This window comes from Ciona robusta, unplaced genomic scaffold (assembly GCF_009617815.1).
Source record: "Ciona robusta unplaced genomic scaffold, ASM961781v2 AP042744.1".
Taxonomy (NCBI): domain Eukaryota; kingdom Metazoa; phylum Chordata; class Ascidiacea; order Phlebobranchia; family Cionidae; genus Ciona; species Ciona robusta.
Window position 1 is genome coordinate 330,993 of NW_028323123.1, and position 16,324 is coordinate 347,316.

Here is a 16,324-nt window from a genome sequence, read left to right on the forward strand (position 1 = left end):
CGTTTTGCCTTCTACCCTTCACCTGAGCATAAATTCCTTGTAGCTCTGGGATGTTTTCACGTTCCGCATGATCAGTGATAAATTAAGCCAACGTCTCGAACGGAGGGTAGGAACCATTGTGTTTTGTCTTCCACAAAATCACGGTATCTTTCCATCTGCAAGATATATGTGGTGGTAGTCGGGTAACGATTTTTGCACTTTCTGTTGGAAAGTCTAAAATGTTTAAATTGCTAAACTTTCTTTTGGCCACGACGACTTGGTTGACGAAGTCTGAAAACACTCCAAGAGCCCTTGCGTCGTTCGGTGGGATTTTGGGCCAGGCGTGTATTTTGTCTAAGAAAGTGCCACATATAATACTACTGTTACCGTAGCGTTCTTTTAGTTTGGTTCTCGCTTCTCGGTACGCGTCTTCAGTTTGCAACAAGAAGAAGTAGAAGTGTTTTCCACCAGTGCATCAAATGCAGTTTCCCATGCAGGGAATCGCAATGGATTGCCGTCAAAAACCTCGACTTTAACATCAGGTAAACGATACGACGAGAACCCACTCTTATTATAATTTGGTGATATGTCGTACTTCGAAGTTAAATTCGTGTTCACTTCGTTACTACAAGTTGGAACTTTGGGTAAGTGCAATTCGTCGCTTTCCAGTACTTCCTGCCTTTTCGCGGAGTTTTCTTCAGGCAAAACATATTTTGTTAACTTACTTATTGCCGGTGATGCGATTTCCTCATCATGGATGCCGAATGGATTCTCAAGCCTCTGGGCGTCTAAACATGCCGATGAAATTGCCTCTCTCTCCGCAATTTCTTGGTTTATTTTTATTTCTTTGAGTTGCTTCTCCGTTTTCAACTTAATAGCCTCCAGTTCGTACCTTTTTGCGGCATAGGCCAACTTTGCTTTCAACGCAGCCGCTTCGATATCTTGTTTATATTTTTCTTTCTTCAGGGATTTTTCTACGGTCTCTACCACAGACCGCTTTGACGAAAGGCTTGACCTGGAGCTAGCTTTAATCGACAAGACTTCTTCTCTAAACGATTGTACCGCAAGTCTTGCATTCTTTGTTACCTCTGCAAACAATGCTTCAATATCTTTACTTCTTTTAGCAACGAGCTCAGCGTGTTCCGCGGGTATTGTTGACATTACATCGTCAAACTTTCTCTTTGCAGCGAACACGTCACTTGTCGCTTTCTGTATGTCGTTTTTGTCGTTTGCAGTGATCGTAATTTCTTCTAGTCGGTTCACCGTGGATCTTAAGAAACTTTTGGCTTCTCTCCAATGTAGCATTTGGTCGGTGTCAGAACAAGTTGTCTGTTTCCTTCGTACTGTCACATTACGATCATCTATAGCATTCATGTTTTCTTCTTCCATTAAGCTTCGATTTTTTATATATACAACTAAGTATTCGCTTCTTCAAACGTCGGTTTCCTTGCTGCAACCGCTTCCGGCGTTCAAGCAAATTCAGTTACTGTCGCGGCTGCAGACGTTCTTTGCCTAAAGGACTCGGCACTCCTTATACGCACTTCAGTTGGACGCGCTTTATTATGCTAACCAGCTTCGTTTGGTTGTAATTCATGCGGTAACTAAAAAGAAACGGAATACACGTCAATATATATACACAGGATTTAAAACAGCGAAGTTAATCTAAATTAATACCTGAATTTTTGGCGTTTAAAGTTGCAAATAATAATACAAACAATCGTGTACACACAATCGTGGGTAATCTACAATTATGAGAAGAATATTAGTATAAATTAAATAGAAAGAAAATACACGAACATACCACGTAGAGAATGTAACCTCTGACCTCTAGTGCCAATCCTTTACTTAAATGAAATCAAAATTATGCGCTAAGAATAAACTGAGATTGCCACGTAAAGAAACTCAATGAAGCAAAGAAACATAGATATTTAAACTTAAATAAATTTGGCAGTCAGCCAGCCGTGAGAGCAGTAAAACACTGAAGTCCCCTTTCTATCTAGCCCAATTGCTTTGGAGTTGAATTCATTTTTATCATACATACATTTGTTAGTTTTGTTGAAAATTTATGGTATTAACATTATCTAGACACTTAGGTTTCTTTTGTTTAAAATTATGTATCCACCTTTCTTATTCGTATAATTGTACATTAAATCAAATAGAATTGACCACAGAGAATCTCAAGCACTTAATATTCTGATTTGACGATTCTTAAGGAAAAAATGACCACAGAGGACTCAATTGCTCAATCTTCTGAATCGCAGTCGGATGCATTATCCAGTGGGCCATTCGGGCATAGTAATATAATTTACAGTTCGCTTTCTATCCAAACCTCAGTTTTCTGTTTCGAAGTCAGACGCCTTATACATTGGGCCATGCGGCCATAGTAATGTAATTTACAGTTCGCTTTCTATCCAAACCTAATTTCGTTGGATTTGAATTAGTTTGTATCGTATTAACATTATCAAAACATTGTTTTTTTTATTGAAAACTATTTATCCACTTTTCTTATTCGTTTATTTGAACATTAAATAAAGCAATATTGAACACAGAGGGACTCGAGTACTCAGTCTTCTGATTGGACAATTCTAAATAAAACAAAATTGACCACAGAGGGACTCGAACCCTCAATCTTCTGATTCGTAGTCAGACGCCTTAGCCATGGCCATGCGGCCATGGCGTTGCAACTCTACAGTTCGCTTTCTATCCAACCCAATTCTGTTGGATTTGAATTAATTTATATCGTAATAACATTATCTAGACACTTGTTTTTTTTTGTTTGAAATTATGTCAATTGCTCAATCTTCTGAATCGCAGTCGGGCGCCTTATCCATTGGGCCAAGCGGCCATAGTAATGTAATTTACAGTTCGCTTTCTATCCAAACCTAATTTCGTTGGATTTGAATTAGTTTGTATCGTATTAACATTATCAAGACATTGTTTTTTTTTATTGAAAACTATATATCCACTTTTCTTATTGGTTTATTTGAACATTGAATAAAGCAATATTGAACACAGAGGGACTCGAGTACTCAGACTTCTGATTGGACAATTCAAAACAAAATTGACCACAGAGGGACTCGAGAACTCAGTCTTCTGATTGGACAGTTCTAAATAAAACAAAATTGACCACAGAGGGACTCGAACCCTCAATCTTATGATTCGTAGTCAGACGCCTTATCCATTGGGCCATGCGGCCATGGCGCTGCAACTCTACAGTTCGCTTTCTATCCAACCCAATTCTGTTGGATTTAAATTAATTTGTATCGTAATAACTTTATCTAGACACTTGTTTTTTTTTGTTTGAAATTATATCAATTGCTCAATCTTCTGAATCGCAGTCGGACGCCTTATCCATTGGGCCATAGTAATGTAATTTACAGTTCGGTAAGTTATTGTATATATGTCTGTATACCTTGCAATGTGTGGGGATATAGCTCAGTGGTAGAGCATTCGACTGCAGATCGAGAGGTCCCTGGTTCAAATCCGGGTGTCCCCTTTATTATTGTCCATTTATTATATCCAACATTTACTTCGAACATTTTCGATTCGCATAACGTACTGGTGCAAAGTTTTAAACAACTGATTACTCGGTTTGAAAGTATGATTATCTTTATTTTTCTGTACAAATTTAAGCGTTGGCGAACTTAAAACCAAAATCCATTGGGCCACGCACACGCACGAATGCACCGCAGGTAGGTTACTATACCATACGCAACAGAAGTGCAAAGGATTTGAATATTAGTTACCTTGTTAATACAATGTGATTTAAAATTGGAATTGTACATTAAACAACAACTATGACCAAGACAGGAACTCGAACCATCAATCTTCTGATTCGCAGTGAGACGGCTTATCTATTGGGCCATGCGACCATAGTACTGCAACTCTAGAATTCGCTTTCTATCTAACCCAATTTCGTTGGATTTGAATTAATTTGTATGGTATTAACATGATCAAGAGATTTGTTTTTTTGTTTAAAATATATATCCACTTTTCTTATTCGTATAGTTGTACATTAAATGAACCAGTATTGAACAGAGAGGGACTTGAGTACTCAATCTTCTGATTGGACAATTCTAAATAAAACAAAATTGACCACAGAGGGACTCGAACCCTCAATCTTCTGATTCGAAGTCAGACGCCTTATCCATTGGGCCATGCGGCCATTGCATTTAAACACTGAAGTCCTCTTTCTATCTAGCCCAATTGCTTTGGAGTTGAATTCATTTTTATCATACATACATTTGTTATTTTTGTTTAAAATGTATGGTATTAACATTATCTAGACACTTGTTTTTTGTTTAAAATTATATATCCACTTTTCTCATTCGTATAGTTGTACATTATATAAAGCAATACTGAAAACAGAGGGACTCGAGTACACAATCTTCTGATTGGAAAATACTAAAGAAATCTAAACTCACCACAGAAGGACTCGAACCCTCAGTTTTCTGTTTCGAAGTCAGACGCCTTATACATTGGGCCATGCGGCCATAGTAATGTAATTTACAGTTCGCTTTCTATCCAAACCTAATTTCGTTGGATTTGAATTAGTTTGTATCGTATTAACATTATCAAAACATTGTTTTTTTTATTGAAAACTATTTATCCACTTTTCTTATTCGTTTATTTGAACATTAAATAAAGCAATATTGAACACAGAGGGACTCGAGTACTCAGTCTTCTGATTGGACAATTCTAAATAAAACAAAATTGACCACAGAGGGACTCGAACCCTCAATCTTCTGATTCGTAGTCAGACGCCTTATCCATTGGGCCATGCGGCCATGGCGTTGCAACTCTACAGTTCGCTTTCTATCCAACCCAATTCTGTTGGATTTGATTTAATTTGTATCGTAATAACATTATCTAGACACTTGTTTTTTTTTTGAAATTATGTCAATTGCTCAATCTTCTGAATCGCAGTCGGTCGCCTTATCCATTGGGCCAAGCGGCCATAGTAATGTAATTTACAGTTCGCTTTCTATCCAAACCTAATTTCGTTGGATTTGAATTAGTTTGTATCGTATTAACATTATCAAGACATTGTTTTTTTTTATTGAAAACTATATATCCACTTTTCTTATTGGTTTATTTGAACATTAAATAAAGCAATATTGAACACAGAGGGACTCGAGTACTCAGTCTTCTGATTGGACAATTCTAAACAAAACAAAATTGACCACAGAGGGACTCGAGAACTCAGTCTTCTGATTGGACAATTCTAAATAAAACAAAATTGACCACAGAGGGACTCGAACCCTCAATCTTATGATTCGTAGTCAGACGCCTTATCCATTGGGCCATGCGGCCATGGCGCTGCAACTCTACAGTTCGCTTTCTATCCAACCCAATTCTGTTGGATTTAAATTAATTTGTATCGTAATAACTTTATCTAGACACTTGTTTTTTTTTGTTTGAAATTATATCAATTGCTCAATCTTCTGAATCGCAGTCGGACGCCTTATCCATTGGGCCATAGTAATGTAATTTACAGTTCGGTAAGTTATTGTATATATGTCTGTATACCTTGCAATGTGTGGGGATATAGCTCAGTGGTAGAGCATTCGACTGCAGATCGAGAGGTCCCTGGTTCAAATCCGGGTGTCCCCTTTATTATTGTCCATTTATTATATCCAACATTTACTTCGAACGTTTTCGATTCGCATAACGTACTGGTGCAAAGTTTTAAACAACTGATTACTCGGTTTGAAAGTATGATTACCTTTATTTTTCTGTACAAATTTAAGCGTTGGCGAACTTAAAACCAAAATCCATTGGGCCACGCACACGCACGAATGCACCGCAGGTAGGTTACTATACCATACGCAACAGAAGTGCAAAGGATTTGAATATTAGTTACCTTGTTAATACAATGTGATTTAAAATTGGAATTGTACATTAAACAACAACTATGACCAAGACAGGAACTCGAACCATCAATCTTCTGATTCGCAGTGAGACGGCTTATCTATTGGGCCATGCGACCATAGTACTGCAACTCTAGAATTCGCTTTCTATCTAACCCAATTTCGTTGGATTTGAATTAATTTGTATGGTATTAACATGATCAAGAGATTTGTTTTTTTGTTTAAAATATATATCCACTTTTCTTATTCGTATAGTTGTACATTAAATGAACCAGTATTGAACAGAGAGGGACTTGAGTACTCAATCTTCTGATTGGACAATTCTAAATAAAACAAAATTGACCACAGAGGGACTCGAACCCTCAATCTTCTGATTCGAAGTCAGACGCCTTATCCATTGGGCCATGCGGCCATTGCATTTAAACACTGAAGTCCTCTTTCTATCTAGCCCAATTGCTTTGGAGTTGAATTCATTTTTATCATACATACATTTGTTATTTTTGTTTAAAATGTATGGTATTAACATTATCTAGACACTTGTTTTTTGTTTAAAATTATATATCCACTTTTCTCATTCGTATAGTTGTACATTATATAAAGCAATACTGAAAACAGAGGGACTCGAGTACACAATCTTCTGATTGGACAATACTAAAGAAATCTAAACTCACCACAGAAGGACTCGAACCCTCAGTTTTCTGTTTCGAAGTCAGACGCCTTATACATTGGGCCATGCGGCCATAGTAATGTAATTTACAGTTCGCTTTCTATCCAAACCTAATTTCGTTGGATTTGAATTAGTTTGTATCGTATTAACATTATCAAAACATTGTTTTTTTTATTGAAAACTATTTATCCACTTTTCTTATACGTTTATTTGAACATTAAATAAAGCAATATTGAACACAGAGGGACTCGAGTACTCAGTCTTCTGATTGGACAATTCTAAATAAAACAAAATTGACCACAGAGGGACTCGAACCCTCAATCTTCTGATTCGTAGTCAGACGCCTTATCCATTGGGCCATGCGGCCATAGCGTTGCAACTCTACAGTTCGCTTTCTATCCAACCCAATTCTGTTGGATTTGAATTAATTTGTATCGTAATAACATTATCTAGACACTTGTTTTTTTTTTGAAATTATGTCAATTGCTCAATCTTCTGAATCGCAGTCGGACGCCTTATCCATTGGGCCAAGCGGCCATAGTAATGTAATTTACAGTTCGCTTTCTATCCAAACCTAATTTCGTTGGATTTGAATTAGTTTGTATCGTATTAACATTATCAAGACATTGTTTTTTTTTATTGAAAACTATATATCCACTTTTCTTATTGGTTTATTTGAACATTAAATAAAGCAATATTGAACACAGAGGGACTCGAGTACTCAGTCTTCTGATTGGACAATTCTAAACAAAACAAAATTGACCACAGAGGGACTCGAGAACTCAGTCTTCTGATTGGACAATTCTAAATAAAACAAAATTGACCACAGAGGGACTCGAACCCTCAATCTTATGATTCGTAGTCAGACGCCTTATCCATTGGGCCATGCGGCCATGGCGCTGCAACTCTACAGTTCGCTTTCTATCCAACCCAATTCTGTTGGATTTAAATTAATTTGTATCGTAATAACTTTATCTAGACACTTGTTTTTTTTTGTTTGAAATTATATCAATTGCTCAATCTTCTGAATCGCAGTCGGACGCCTTATCCATTGGGCCATAGTAATGTAATTTACAGTTCGGTAAGTTATTGTATATATGTCTGTATACCTTGCAATGTGTGGGGATATAGCTCAGTGGTAGAGCATTCGACTGCAGATCGAGAGGTCCCTGGTTCAAATCCGGGTGTCCCCTTTATTATTGTCCATTTATTATATCCAACATTTACTTCGAACGTTTTCGATTCGCATAACGTACTGGTGCAAAGTTTTAAACAACTGATTACTCGGTTTGAAAGTATGATTACCTTTATTTTTCTGTACAAATTTAAGCGTTGGCGAACTTAAAACCAAAATCCATTGGGCCACGCACACGCACGAATGCACCGCAGGTAGGTTACTATACCATACGCAACAGAAGTGCAAAGGATTTGAATATTAGTTACCTTGTTAATACAATGTGATTTAAAATTGGAATTGTACATTAAACAACAACTATGACCAAGACAGGAACTCGAACCATCAATCTTCTGATTCGCAGTGAGACGGCTTATCTATTGGGCCATGCGACCATAGTACTGCAACTCTAGAATTCGCTTTCTATCTAACCCAATTTCGTTGGATTTGAATTAATTTGTATGGTATTAACATGATCAAGAGATTTGTTTTTTTGTTTAAAATATATATCCACTTTTCTTATTCGTATAGTTGTACATTAAATGAACCAGTATTGAACAGAGAGGGACTTGAGTACTCAATCTTCTGATTGGACAATTCTAAATAAAACAAAATTGACCACAGAGGGACTCGAACCCTCAATCTTCTGATTCGAAGTCAGACGCCTTATCCATTGGGCCATGCGGCCATTGCATTTAAACACTGAAGTCCTCTTTCTATCTAGCCCAATTGCTTTGGAGTTGAATTCATTTTTATCATACATACATTTGTTATTTTTGTTTAAAATGTATGGTATTAACATTATCTAGACACTTGTTTTTTGTTTAAAATTATATATCCACTTTTCTCATTCGTATAGTTGTACATTATATAAAGCAATACTGAAAACAGAGGGACTCGAGTACACAATCTTCTGATTGGACAATACTAAAGAAATCTAAACTCACCACAGAAGGACTCGAACCCTCAGTTTTCTGTTTCGAAGTCAGACGCCTTATACATTGGGCCATGCGGCCATAGTAATGTAATTTACAGTTCGCTTTCTATCCAAACCTAATTTCGTTGGATTTGAATTAGTTTGTATCGTATTAACATTATCAAAACATTGTTTTTTTTATTGAAAACTATTTATCCACTTTTCTTATACGTTTATTTGAACATTAAATAAAGCAATATTGAACACAGAGGGACTCGAGTACTCAGTCTTCTGATTGGACAATTCTAAATAAAACAAAATTGACCACAGAGGGACTCGAACCCTCAATCTTCTGATTCGTAGTCAGACGCCTTATCCATTGGGCCATGCGGCCATAGCGTTGCAACTCTACAGTTCGCTTTCTATCCAACCCAATTCTGTTGGATTTGAATTAATTTGTATCGTAATAACATTATCTAGACACTTGTTTTTTTTTTGAAATTATGTCAATTGCTCAATCTTCTGAATCGCAGTCGGACGCCTTATCCATTGGGCCAAGCGGCCATAGTAATGTAATTTACAGTTCGCTTTCTATCCAAACCTAATTTCGTTGGATTTGAATTAGTTTGTATCGTATTAACATTATCAAGACATTGTTTTTTTTTATTGAAAACTATATATCCACTTTTCTTATTGGTTTATTTGAACATTAAATAAAGCAATATTGAACACAGAGGGACTCGAGTACTCAGTCTTCTGATTGGACAATTCTAAACAAAACAAAATTGACCACAGAGGGACTCGAGAACTCAGTCTTCTGATTGGACAATTCTAAATAAAACAAAATTGACCACAGAGGGACTCGAACCCTCAATCTTATGATTCGTAGTCAGACGCCTTATCCATTGGGCCATGCGGCCATGGCGCTGCAACTCTACAGTTCGCTTTCTATCCAGCCCAATTCTGTTGGATTTGAATTAATTTGTATCGTAATAACATTATCTAGACACTTGTTTTTTTTGTTTGAAATTATATCAATTGCTCAATCTTCTGAATCGCAGTCGGACGCCTTATCCATTGGGCGATAGTAATGTAATTTACAGTTCGGTAAGTTATTGTATATATGTCTGTATGCCTTGCAATGTGTGGGGATATAGCTCAGTGGTAGAGCATTCGACTGCAGATCGAGAGGTCCCTGGTTCAAATCCGGGTGTCCCCTTTATTATTGTCCATTTATTATATCCAACATTTACTTCGAACGTTTTCGATTCGCATAACGTACTGGTGCAAAGTTTTAAACAACTGATTACTCGGTTTGAAAGTATGATTACCTTTATTTTTCTGTACAAATTTAAGCGTTGGCGAACTTAAAACCAAAATCCATTGGGCCACGCACACGCACGAATGCACCGCAGGTAGGTTACTATACCATACGCAACAGAAGTGCAAAGGATTTGAATATTAGTTACCTTGTTAATACAATGTGGTTTAAAATTGGAATTGTACATTAAACAACAACTATGACCAAGACAGGAACTCGAACCATCAATCTTCTGATTCGCAGTGAGACGGCTTATCCATTGGGCCATGCGACAATAGTACTGCAACTCTAGAATTCGCTTTCTATCTAACCCAATTTCGTTGGATTTGAATTAATTTGTATGGTATTAACATGATCAAGAGATTTGTTTTTTGTTTAAAATATATATCCACTTTTCTTATTCGTATACTTGTACATTAAATGAACCAGTATTGAACAGAGAGGGACTTGAGTACTCAATCTTCTGATTGAACAATTCTAAATAAAACAAAATTGACCACAGAGGGACTCGAACCCTCAATCTTCTGATTCGAAGTCAGACGCCTTATCCATTGGGCCATGCGGCCATTGCATTTAAACACTGAAGTCCTCTTTCTATCTAGCCCAATTGCTTTGGAGTTGAATTCATTTTTATCATACATACATTTTTTATTTTTGTTTAAAATGTATGGTATTAACATTATCTAGACACTTGTTTTTTGTTTAAAATTGTATATCCACTTTTCTCATTCGTATAGTTGTACATTATATAAAGCAATACTGAAAACAGAGGGACTCGAGTACACAATCTTCTGATTGGACAATACTAAAGAAATCTAAACTCACCACAGAAGGACTCGAACCCTCAGTTTTCTGTTTCGAAGTCAGACGCCTTATACATTGGGCCATGCGGCCATAGTAATGTAATTTACAGTTCGCTTTCTATCCAAACCTAATTTCGTTGGATTTGAATTAGTTTGTATCGTATTAACATTATCAAAACATTGTTTTTTTATTGAAAACTATTTATCCACTTTTCTTATTCGTTTATTTGAACATTAAATAAAGCAATATTGAACACAGAGGGACTCGAGTACTCAGTCTTCTGATTGGACAATTCTAAATAAAACAAAATTGACCACAGAGGGACTCGAACCCTCAATCTTCTGATTCGTAGTCAGACGCCTTATCCATTGGGCCATGCGGCCATGGCGTTGCAACTCTACAGTTCGCTTTCTATCCAACCCAATTCTGTTGGATTTGATTTAATTTGTATCGTAATAACATTATCTAGACACTTGTTTTTTTTTTGAAATTATGTCAATTGCTCAATCTTCTGAATCGCAGTCGGACGCCTTATCCATTGGGCCAAGCGGCCATAGTAATGTAATTTACAGTTCGCTTTCTATCCAAACCTAATTTCGTTGGATTTGAATTAGTTTGTATCGTATTAACATTATCAAGACATTGTTTTTTTATTGAAAACTATATATCCACTTTTCTTATTGGTTTATTTGAACATTAAATAAAGCAATATTGAACACAGAGGGACTCGAGTACTCAGTCTTCTGATTGGACAATTCTAAACAAAACAAAATTGACCACAGAGGGACTCGAGAACTCAGTCTTCTGATTGGACAATTCTAAATAAAACAAAATTGACCACAGAGGGACTCGAACCCTCAATCTTATGTTTCGTAGTCAGACGCCTTATCCATTGGGCCATGCGGCCATGGCGCTACAACTCTACAGTTCGCTTTCTATCCAACCCAATTCTGTTGGATTTAAATTAATTTGTATCGTAATAACTTTATCTAGACACTTGTTTTTTTTTGTTTGAAATTATATCAATTGCTCAATCTTCTGAATCGCAGTCGGACGCCTTATCCATTGGGCCATAGTAATGTAATTTACAGTTCGGTAAGTTATTGTATATATGTCTGTATACCTTGCAATGTGTGGGGATATAGCTCAGTGGTAGAGCATTCGACTGCAGATCGAGAGGTCCCTGGTTCAAATCCCGGTGTCCCCTTTATTATTGTCCATTTATTATATCCAACATTTACTTCGAACGTTTTCGATTCGCATAACGTACTGGTGCAAAGTTTTAAACAACTGATTACTCGGTTTGAAAGTATGATTACCTTTATTTTTCTGTACAAATTTAAGCGTTGGCGAACTTAAAACCAAAATCCATTGGGCCACGCACACGCACGAATGCACCGCAGGTAGGTTACTATACCATACGCAACAGAAGTGCAAAGGATTTGAATATTAGTTACCTTGTTAATACAATGTGATTTAAAATTGGAATTGTACATTAAACAACAACTATGACCAAGACAGGAACTCGAACCATCAATCTTCTGATTCGCAGTGAGACGGCTTATCTATTGGGCCATGCGACCATAGTACTGCAACTCTAGAATTCGCTTTCTATCTAACCCAATTTCGTTGGATTTGAATTAATTTGTATGGTATTAACATGATCAAGAGATTTGTTTTTTTGTTTAAAATATATATCCACTTTTCTTATTCGTATAGTTGTACATTAAATGAACCAGTATTGAACAGAGAGGGACTTGAGTACTCAATCTTCTGATTGGACAATTCTAAATAAAACAAAATTGACCACAGAGGGACTCGAACCCTCAATCTTCTGATTCGAAGTCAGACGCCTTATCCATTGGGCCATGCGGCCATTGCATTTAAACACTGAAGTCCTCTTTCTATCTAGCCCAATTGCTTTGGAGTTGAATTCATTTTTATCATACATACATTTGTTATTTTTGTTTAAAATGTATGGTATTAACATTATCTAGACACTTGTTTTTTGTTTAAAATTATATCTCCACTTTTCTCATTCGTATAGTTGTACATTATATAAAGCAATACTGAAAACAGAGGGACTCGAGTACACAATCTTCTGATTGGACAATACTAAAGAAATCTAAACTCACCACAGAAGGACTCGAACCCTCAGTTTTCTGTTTCGAAGTCAGACGCCTTATACATTGGGCCATGCGGCCATAGTAATGTAATTTACAGTTCGCTTTCTATCCAAACCTAATTTCGTTGGATTTGAATTAGTTTGTATCGTATTAACATTATCAAAACATTGTTTTTTTTATTGAAAACTATTTATCCACTTTTCTTATTCGTTTATTTGAACATTAAATAAAGCAATATTGAACACAGAGGGACTCGAGTACTCAGTCTTCTGATTGGACAATTCTAAATAAAACAAAATTGACCACAGAGGGACTCGAACCCTCAATCTTCTGATTCGTAGTCAGACGCCTTATCCATTGGGCCATGCGGCCATGGCGTTGCAACTCTACAGTTCGCTTTCTATCCAACCCAATTCTGTTGGATTTGATTTAATTTGTATCGTAATAACATTATCTAGACACTTGTTTTTTTTTTGAAATTATGTCAATTGCTCAATCTTCTGAATCGCAGTCGGACGCCTTATCCATTGGGCCAAGCGGCCATAGTAATGTAATTTACAGTTCGCTTTCTATCCAAACCTAATTTCGTTGGATTTGAATTAGTTTGTATCGTATTAACATTATCAAGACATTGTTTTTTTTATTGAAAACTATATATCCACTTTTCTTATTGGTTTATTTGAACATTAAATAAAGCAATATTGAACACAGAGGGACTCGAGTACTCAGTCTTCTGATTGGACAATTCTAAACAAACAAAATTGACCACAGAGGGACTCGAGAACTCAGTCTTCTGATTGGACAATTCTAAATAAAACAAAATTGACCACAGAGGGACTCGAACCCTCAATCTTATGATTCGTAGTCAGACGCCTTATCCATTGGGCCATGCGGCCATGGCGCTACAACTCTACAGTTCGCTTTCTATCCAACCCAATTCTGTTGGATTTAAATTAATTTGTATCGTAATAACTTTATCTAGACACTTGTTTTTTTTTGTTTGAAATTATATCAATTGCTCAATCTTCTGAATCGCAGTCGGACGCCTTATCCATTGGGCCATAGTAATGTAATTTACAGTTCGGTAAGTTATTGTATATATGTCTGTATACCTTGCAATGTGTGGGGATATAGCTCAGTGGTAGAGCATTCGACTGCAGATCGAGAGGTCCCTGGTTCAAATCCGGGTGTCCCCTTTATTATTGTCCATTTATTATATCCAACATTTACTTCGAACGTTTTCGATTCGCATAACGTACTGGTGCAAAGTTTTTAAACAACTGATTACTCGGTTTGAAAGTATGATTACCTTTATTTTTCTGTACAAATTTAAGCGTTGGCGAACTTAAAACCAAAATCCATTGGGCACGCACACGCACGAATGCACCGCAGGTAGGTTACTATACCATACGCAACAGAAGTGCAAAGGATTTGAATATTAGTTACCTTGTTAATACAATGTGATTTAAAATTGGAATTGTACATTAAACAACAACTATGACCAAGACAGGAACTCGAACCATCAATCTTCTGATTCGCAGTGAGACGGCTTATCTATTGGGCCATGCGACCATAGTACTGCAACTCTAGAATTCGCTTTCTATCTAACCCAATTTCGTTGGATTTGAATTAATTTGTATGGTATTAACATGATCAAGAGATTTGTTTTTTTGTTTAAAATATATATCCACTTTTCTTATTCGTATAGTTGTACATTAAATGAACCAGTATTGAACAGAGAGGGACTTGAGTACTCAATCTTCTGATTGGACAATTCTAAATAAAACAAAATTGACCACAGAGGGACTCGAACCCTCAATCTTCTGATTCGAAGTCAGACGCCTTATCCATTGGGCCATGCGGCCATTGCGTTTAAACACTGAAGTCCTCTTTCTATCTAGCCCAATTGCTTTGGAGTTGAATTCATTTTTATCATACATACATTTGTTATTTTTGTTTAAAATGTATGGTATTAACATTATCTAGACACTTGTTTTTTGTTTAAAATTATATATCCACTTTTCTCATTCGTATAGTTGTACATTATATAAAGCAATACTGAAAACAGAGGGACTCGAGTACACAATCTTCTGATTGGACAATACTAAAGAAATCTAAACTGACCACAGAAGGACTCGAATCCTCAGTTTTCTGTTTCGAAGTCAGACGCCTTATACATTGGGCCATGCGGCCATAGTAATGTAATTTACAGTTCGCTTTCTATCCAAACCTAATTTTGTTGGATTTGAATTAGTTTGTATCGTATTAACATTATCAAAACATTGTTTTTTTTATTGAAAACTATTTATCCACTTTACTTATTCGTTTATTTGAACATTAAATAAAGCAATATTGAACACAGAGGGACTCGAGTACTCAGTCTTCTGATTGGACAATTCTAAATAAAACAAAATTGACCACAGAGGGACTCGAAACCTCAATCTTCTGATTCGTAGTCAGACGCCTTATCCATTGGGCCATGCGGCCATGGCGTTGCAACTCTACAGTTCGCTTTCTATCCAACCCAATTCTGTTGGATTTGAATTAATTTGTATCGTAATAACATTATCTAGACACTTGTTTGTTTTTTTTTTGAAATTATGTCAATTGCTCAATCTTCTGAATCGCAGTCGGACGCCTTATCCATTGGGCCAAGCGGCCATAGTAATGTAATTTACAGTTCGCTTTCTATCCAAACCTAATTTCGTTGGATTTGAATTAGTTTGTATCGTATTAACATAATCAAGACATTGTTTTTTTTTATTGAAAACTATATATCCACTTTTCTTATTCGTTTATTTGAACATTAAATAAAGCAATATTGAACACAGAGGGACTCGAGTACTCAGTCTTCTGATTGGACAATTCTAAACAAAACAAAATTGACCACAGAGGGACTCGAGAACTCAGTCTTCTGATTGGACAATTCTAAATAAAACAAAATTGACCACAGAGGGACTCGAACCCTCAATCTTATGATTCGTAGTCAGACGCCTTATCCATTGGGCCATGCGGCCATGGCGCTGCAACTCTACAGTTCGCTTTCTATCCAACCCAATTCTGTTGGATTTGAATTAATTTGTATCGTAATAACATTATCTAGACACTTGTTTTTTTTGTTTGAAATTATATCAATTGCTCAATCTTCTAAACCGCAGTCGGACGCCTTATCCATTGGGCCATAGTAATGTAATTTACAGTTCGGTAAGTTATTGTATATATGTCTGTATACCTTGCAATGTGTGGGGATATAGCTCAGTGGTAGAGCATTCGACTGCAGATCTAGAGGTCTCTGGTTCAAATCCGGGTGTCCCCTTTATTATTGTCCATTTATTATATCCAACATTTACTTCGAACGTTTTCGATTCGCATAACGTACTGGTGCAAAGTTTTAAACAACTGATTACTCGGTTTGAAAGTATGATTACCTTTATTTTTCTGTACAAATTTAAGCGTTGGCGAACTTA

At 36.4% G+C, this 16,324-nt stretch overlaps 1 protein-coding gene and 27 non-coding genes across 28 annotated transcripts; 7 read left to right on the forward strand and 21 right to left on the reverse strand.

Moving 5' to 3' along the window:
- Window positions 1–6: 6 nt before the first annotated feature.
- On the reverse strand, window positions 7–1,957 carry LOC149723728 (uncharacterized). The gene is made up of 4 exons (XM_089893493.1): window positions 1,781–1,957; window positions 1,654–1,721; window positions 367–1,580; window positions 7–155 (listed from the first exon to the last, which is right to left on the reverse strand). The coding sequence occupies exon 3, from the start codon at window positions 1,366–1,368 to the stop codon at window positions 379–381; it is 990 nt and encodes a 329-aa protein (XP_089749619.1). The 5' UTR covers window positions 1,369–1,580; window positions 1,654–1,721; window positions 1,781–1,957; the 3' UTR covers window positions 7–155; window positions 367–378.
- A 623-nt stretch (window positions 1,958–2,580) lies between these two features.
- Trnar-acg (transfer RNA arginine (anticodon ACG)) lies at window positions 2,581–2,651 on the reverse strand. Its single transcript has one exon. It is a non-coding gene; the product is annotated as a tRNA-Arg (tRNA).
- Window positions 2,652–3,102: 451 nt separating this feature from the next.
- Window positions 3,103–3,175, reverse strand: Trnar-acg (transfer RNA arginine (anticodon ACG)). Its single transcript has one exon. It is a non-coding gene; the product is annotated as a tRNA-Arg (tRNA).
- Window positions 3,176–3,403: 228 nt separating this feature from the next.
- On the forward strand, window positions 3,404–3,475 carry Trnac-gca (transfer RNA cysteine (anticodon GCA)). The gene has a single exon. It is a non-coding gene; the product is annotated as a tRNA-Cys (tRNA).
- Window positions 3,476–4,071: 596 nt separating this feature from the next.
- Window positions 4,072–4,144, reverse strand: Trnar-ucg (transfer RNA arginine (anticodon UCG)). Its single transcript has one exon. It is a non-coding gene; the product is annotated as a tRNA-Arg (tRNA).
- A 549-nt stretch (window positions 4,145–4,693) lies between these two features.
- Window positions 4,694–4,766, reverse strand: Trnar-acg (transfer RNA arginine (anticodon ACG)). The gene has a single exon. It is a non-coding gene; the product is annotated as a tRNA-Arg (tRNA).
- Window positions 4,767–5,219: 453 nt separating this feature from the next.
- Window positions 5,220–5,292, reverse strand: Trnar-acg (transfer RNA arginine (anticodon ACG)). Its single transcript has one exon. It is a non-coding gene; the product is annotated as a tRNA-Arg (tRNA).
- Window positions 5,293–5,520: 228 nt separating this feature from the next.
- On the forward strand, window positions 5,521–5,592 carry Trnac-gca (transfer RNA cysteine (anticodon GCA)). The gene has a single exon. It is a non-coding gene; the product is annotated as a tRNA-Cys (tRNA).
- Window positions 5,593–6,188: 596 nt separating this feature from the next.
- Window positions 6,189–6,261, reverse strand: Trnar-ucg (transfer RNA arginine (anticodon UCG)). Its single transcript has one exon. It is a non-coding gene; the product is annotated as a tRNA-Arg (tRNA).
- Window positions 6,262–6,810: 549 nt separating this feature from the next.
- Window positions 6,811–6,883, reverse strand: Trnar-acg (transfer RNA arginine (anticodon ACG)). The gene has a single exon. It is a non-coding gene; the product is annotated as a tRNA-Arg (tRNA).
- Window positions 6,884–7,336: 453 nt separating this feature from the next.
- Window positions 7,337–7,409, reverse strand: Trnar-acg (transfer RNA arginine (anticodon ACG)). Its single transcript has one exon. It is a non-coding gene; the product is annotated as a tRNA-Arg (tRNA).
- Window positions 7,410–7,637: 228 nt separating this feature from the next.
- Trnac-gca (transfer RNA cysteine (anticodon GCA)) lies at window positions 7,638–7,709 on the forward strand. Its single transcript has one exon. It is a non-coding gene; the product is annotated as a tRNA-Cys (tRNA).
- Window positions 7,710–8,305: 596 nt separating this feature from the next.
- Trnar-ucg (transfer RNA arginine (anticodon UCG)) lies at window positions 8,306–8,378 on the reverse strand. The gene has a single exon. It is a non-coding gene; the product is annotated as a tRNA-Arg (tRNA).
- Window positions 8,379–8,927: 549 nt separating this feature from the next.
- On the reverse strand, window positions 8,928–9,000 carry Trnar-acg (transfer RNA arginine (anticodon ACG)). Its single transcript has one exon. It is a non-coding gene; the product is annotated as a tRNA-Arg (tRNA).
- A 453-nt stretch (window positions 9,001–9,453) lies between these two features.
- Window positions 9,454–9,526, reverse strand: Trnar-acg (transfer RNA arginine (anticodon ACG)). Its single transcript has one exon. It is a non-coding gene; the product is annotated as a tRNA-Arg (tRNA).
- Window positions 9,527–9,753: 227 nt separating this feature from the next.
- Window positions 9,754–9,825, forward strand: Trnac-gca (transfer RNA cysteine (anticodon GCA)). The gene has a single exon. It is a non-coding gene; the product is annotated as a tRNA-Cys (tRNA).
- Window positions 9,826–10,420: 595 nt separating this feature from the next.
- On the reverse strand, window positions 10,421–10,493 carry Trnar-ucg (transfer RNA arginine (anticodon UCG)). Its single transcript has one exon. It is a non-coding gene; the product is annotated as a tRNA-Arg (tRNA).
- Window positions 10,494–11,041: 548 nt separating this feature from the next.
- Trnar-acg (transfer RNA arginine (anticodon ACG)) lies at window positions 11,042–11,114 on the reverse strand. The gene has a single exon. It is a non-coding gene; the product is annotated as a tRNA-Arg (tRNA).
- Window positions 11,115–11,565: 451 nt separating this feature from the next.
- Window positions 11,566–11,638, reverse strand: Trnar-acg (transfer RNA arginine (anticodon ACG)). Its single transcript has one exon. It is a non-coding gene; the product is annotated as a tRNA-Arg (tRNA).
- Window positions 11,639–11,866: 228 nt separating this feature from the next.
- Window positions 11,867–11,938, forward strand: Trnac-gca (transfer RNA cysteine (anticodon GCA)). The gene has a single exon. It is a non-coding gene; the product is annotated as a tRNA-Cys (tRNA).
- Window positions 11,939–12,534: 596 nt separating this feature from the next.
- Window positions 12,535–12,607, reverse strand: Trnar-ucg (transfer RNA arginine (anticodon UCG)). The gene has a single exon. It is a non-coding gene; the product is annotated as a tRNA-Arg (tRNA).
- Window positions 12,608–13,156: 549 nt separating this feature from the next.
- Trnar-acg (transfer RNA arginine (anticodon ACG)) lies at window positions 13,157–13,229 on the reverse strand. Its single transcript has one exon. It is a non-coding gene; the product is annotated as a tRNA-Arg (tRNA).
- A 451-nt stretch (window positions 13,230–13,680) lies between these two features.
- Trnar-acg (transfer RNA arginine (anticodon ACG)) lies at window positions 13,681–13,753 on the reverse strand. Its single transcript has one exon. It is a non-coding gene; the product is annotated as a tRNA-Arg (tRNA).
- Window positions 13,754–13,981: 228 nt separating this feature from the next.
- Window positions 13,982–14,053, forward strand: Trnac-gca (transfer RNA cysteine (anticodon GCA)). The gene has a single exon. It is a non-coding gene; the product is annotated as a tRNA-Cys (tRNA).
- A 596-nt stretch (window positions 14,054–14,649) lies between these two features.
- Window positions 14,650–14,722, reverse strand: Trnar-ucg (transfer RNA arginine (anticodon UCG)). Its single transcript has one exon. It is a non-coding gene; the product is annotated as a tRNA-Arg (tRNA).
- Window positions 14,723–15,271: 549 nt separating this feature from the next.
- On the reverse strand, window positions 15,272–15,344 carry Trnar-acg (transfer RNA arginine (anticodon ACG)). Its single transcript has one exon. It is a non-coding gene; the product is annotated as a tRNA-Arg (tRNA).
- A 457-nt stretch (window positions 15,345–15,801) lies between these two features.
- Window positions 15,802–15,874, reverse strand: Trnar-acg (transfer RNA arginine (anticodon ACG)). Its single transcript has one exon. It is a non-coding gene; the product is annotated as a tRNA-Arg (tRNA).
- Window positions 15,875–16,101: 227 nt separating this feature from the next.
- On the forward strand, window positions 16,102–16,173 carry Trnac-gca (transfer RNA cysteine (anticodon GCA)). Its single transcript has one exon. It is a non-coding gene; the product is annotated as a tRNA-Cys (tRNA).
- Window positions 16,174–16,324: the final 151 nt, after the last annotated feature.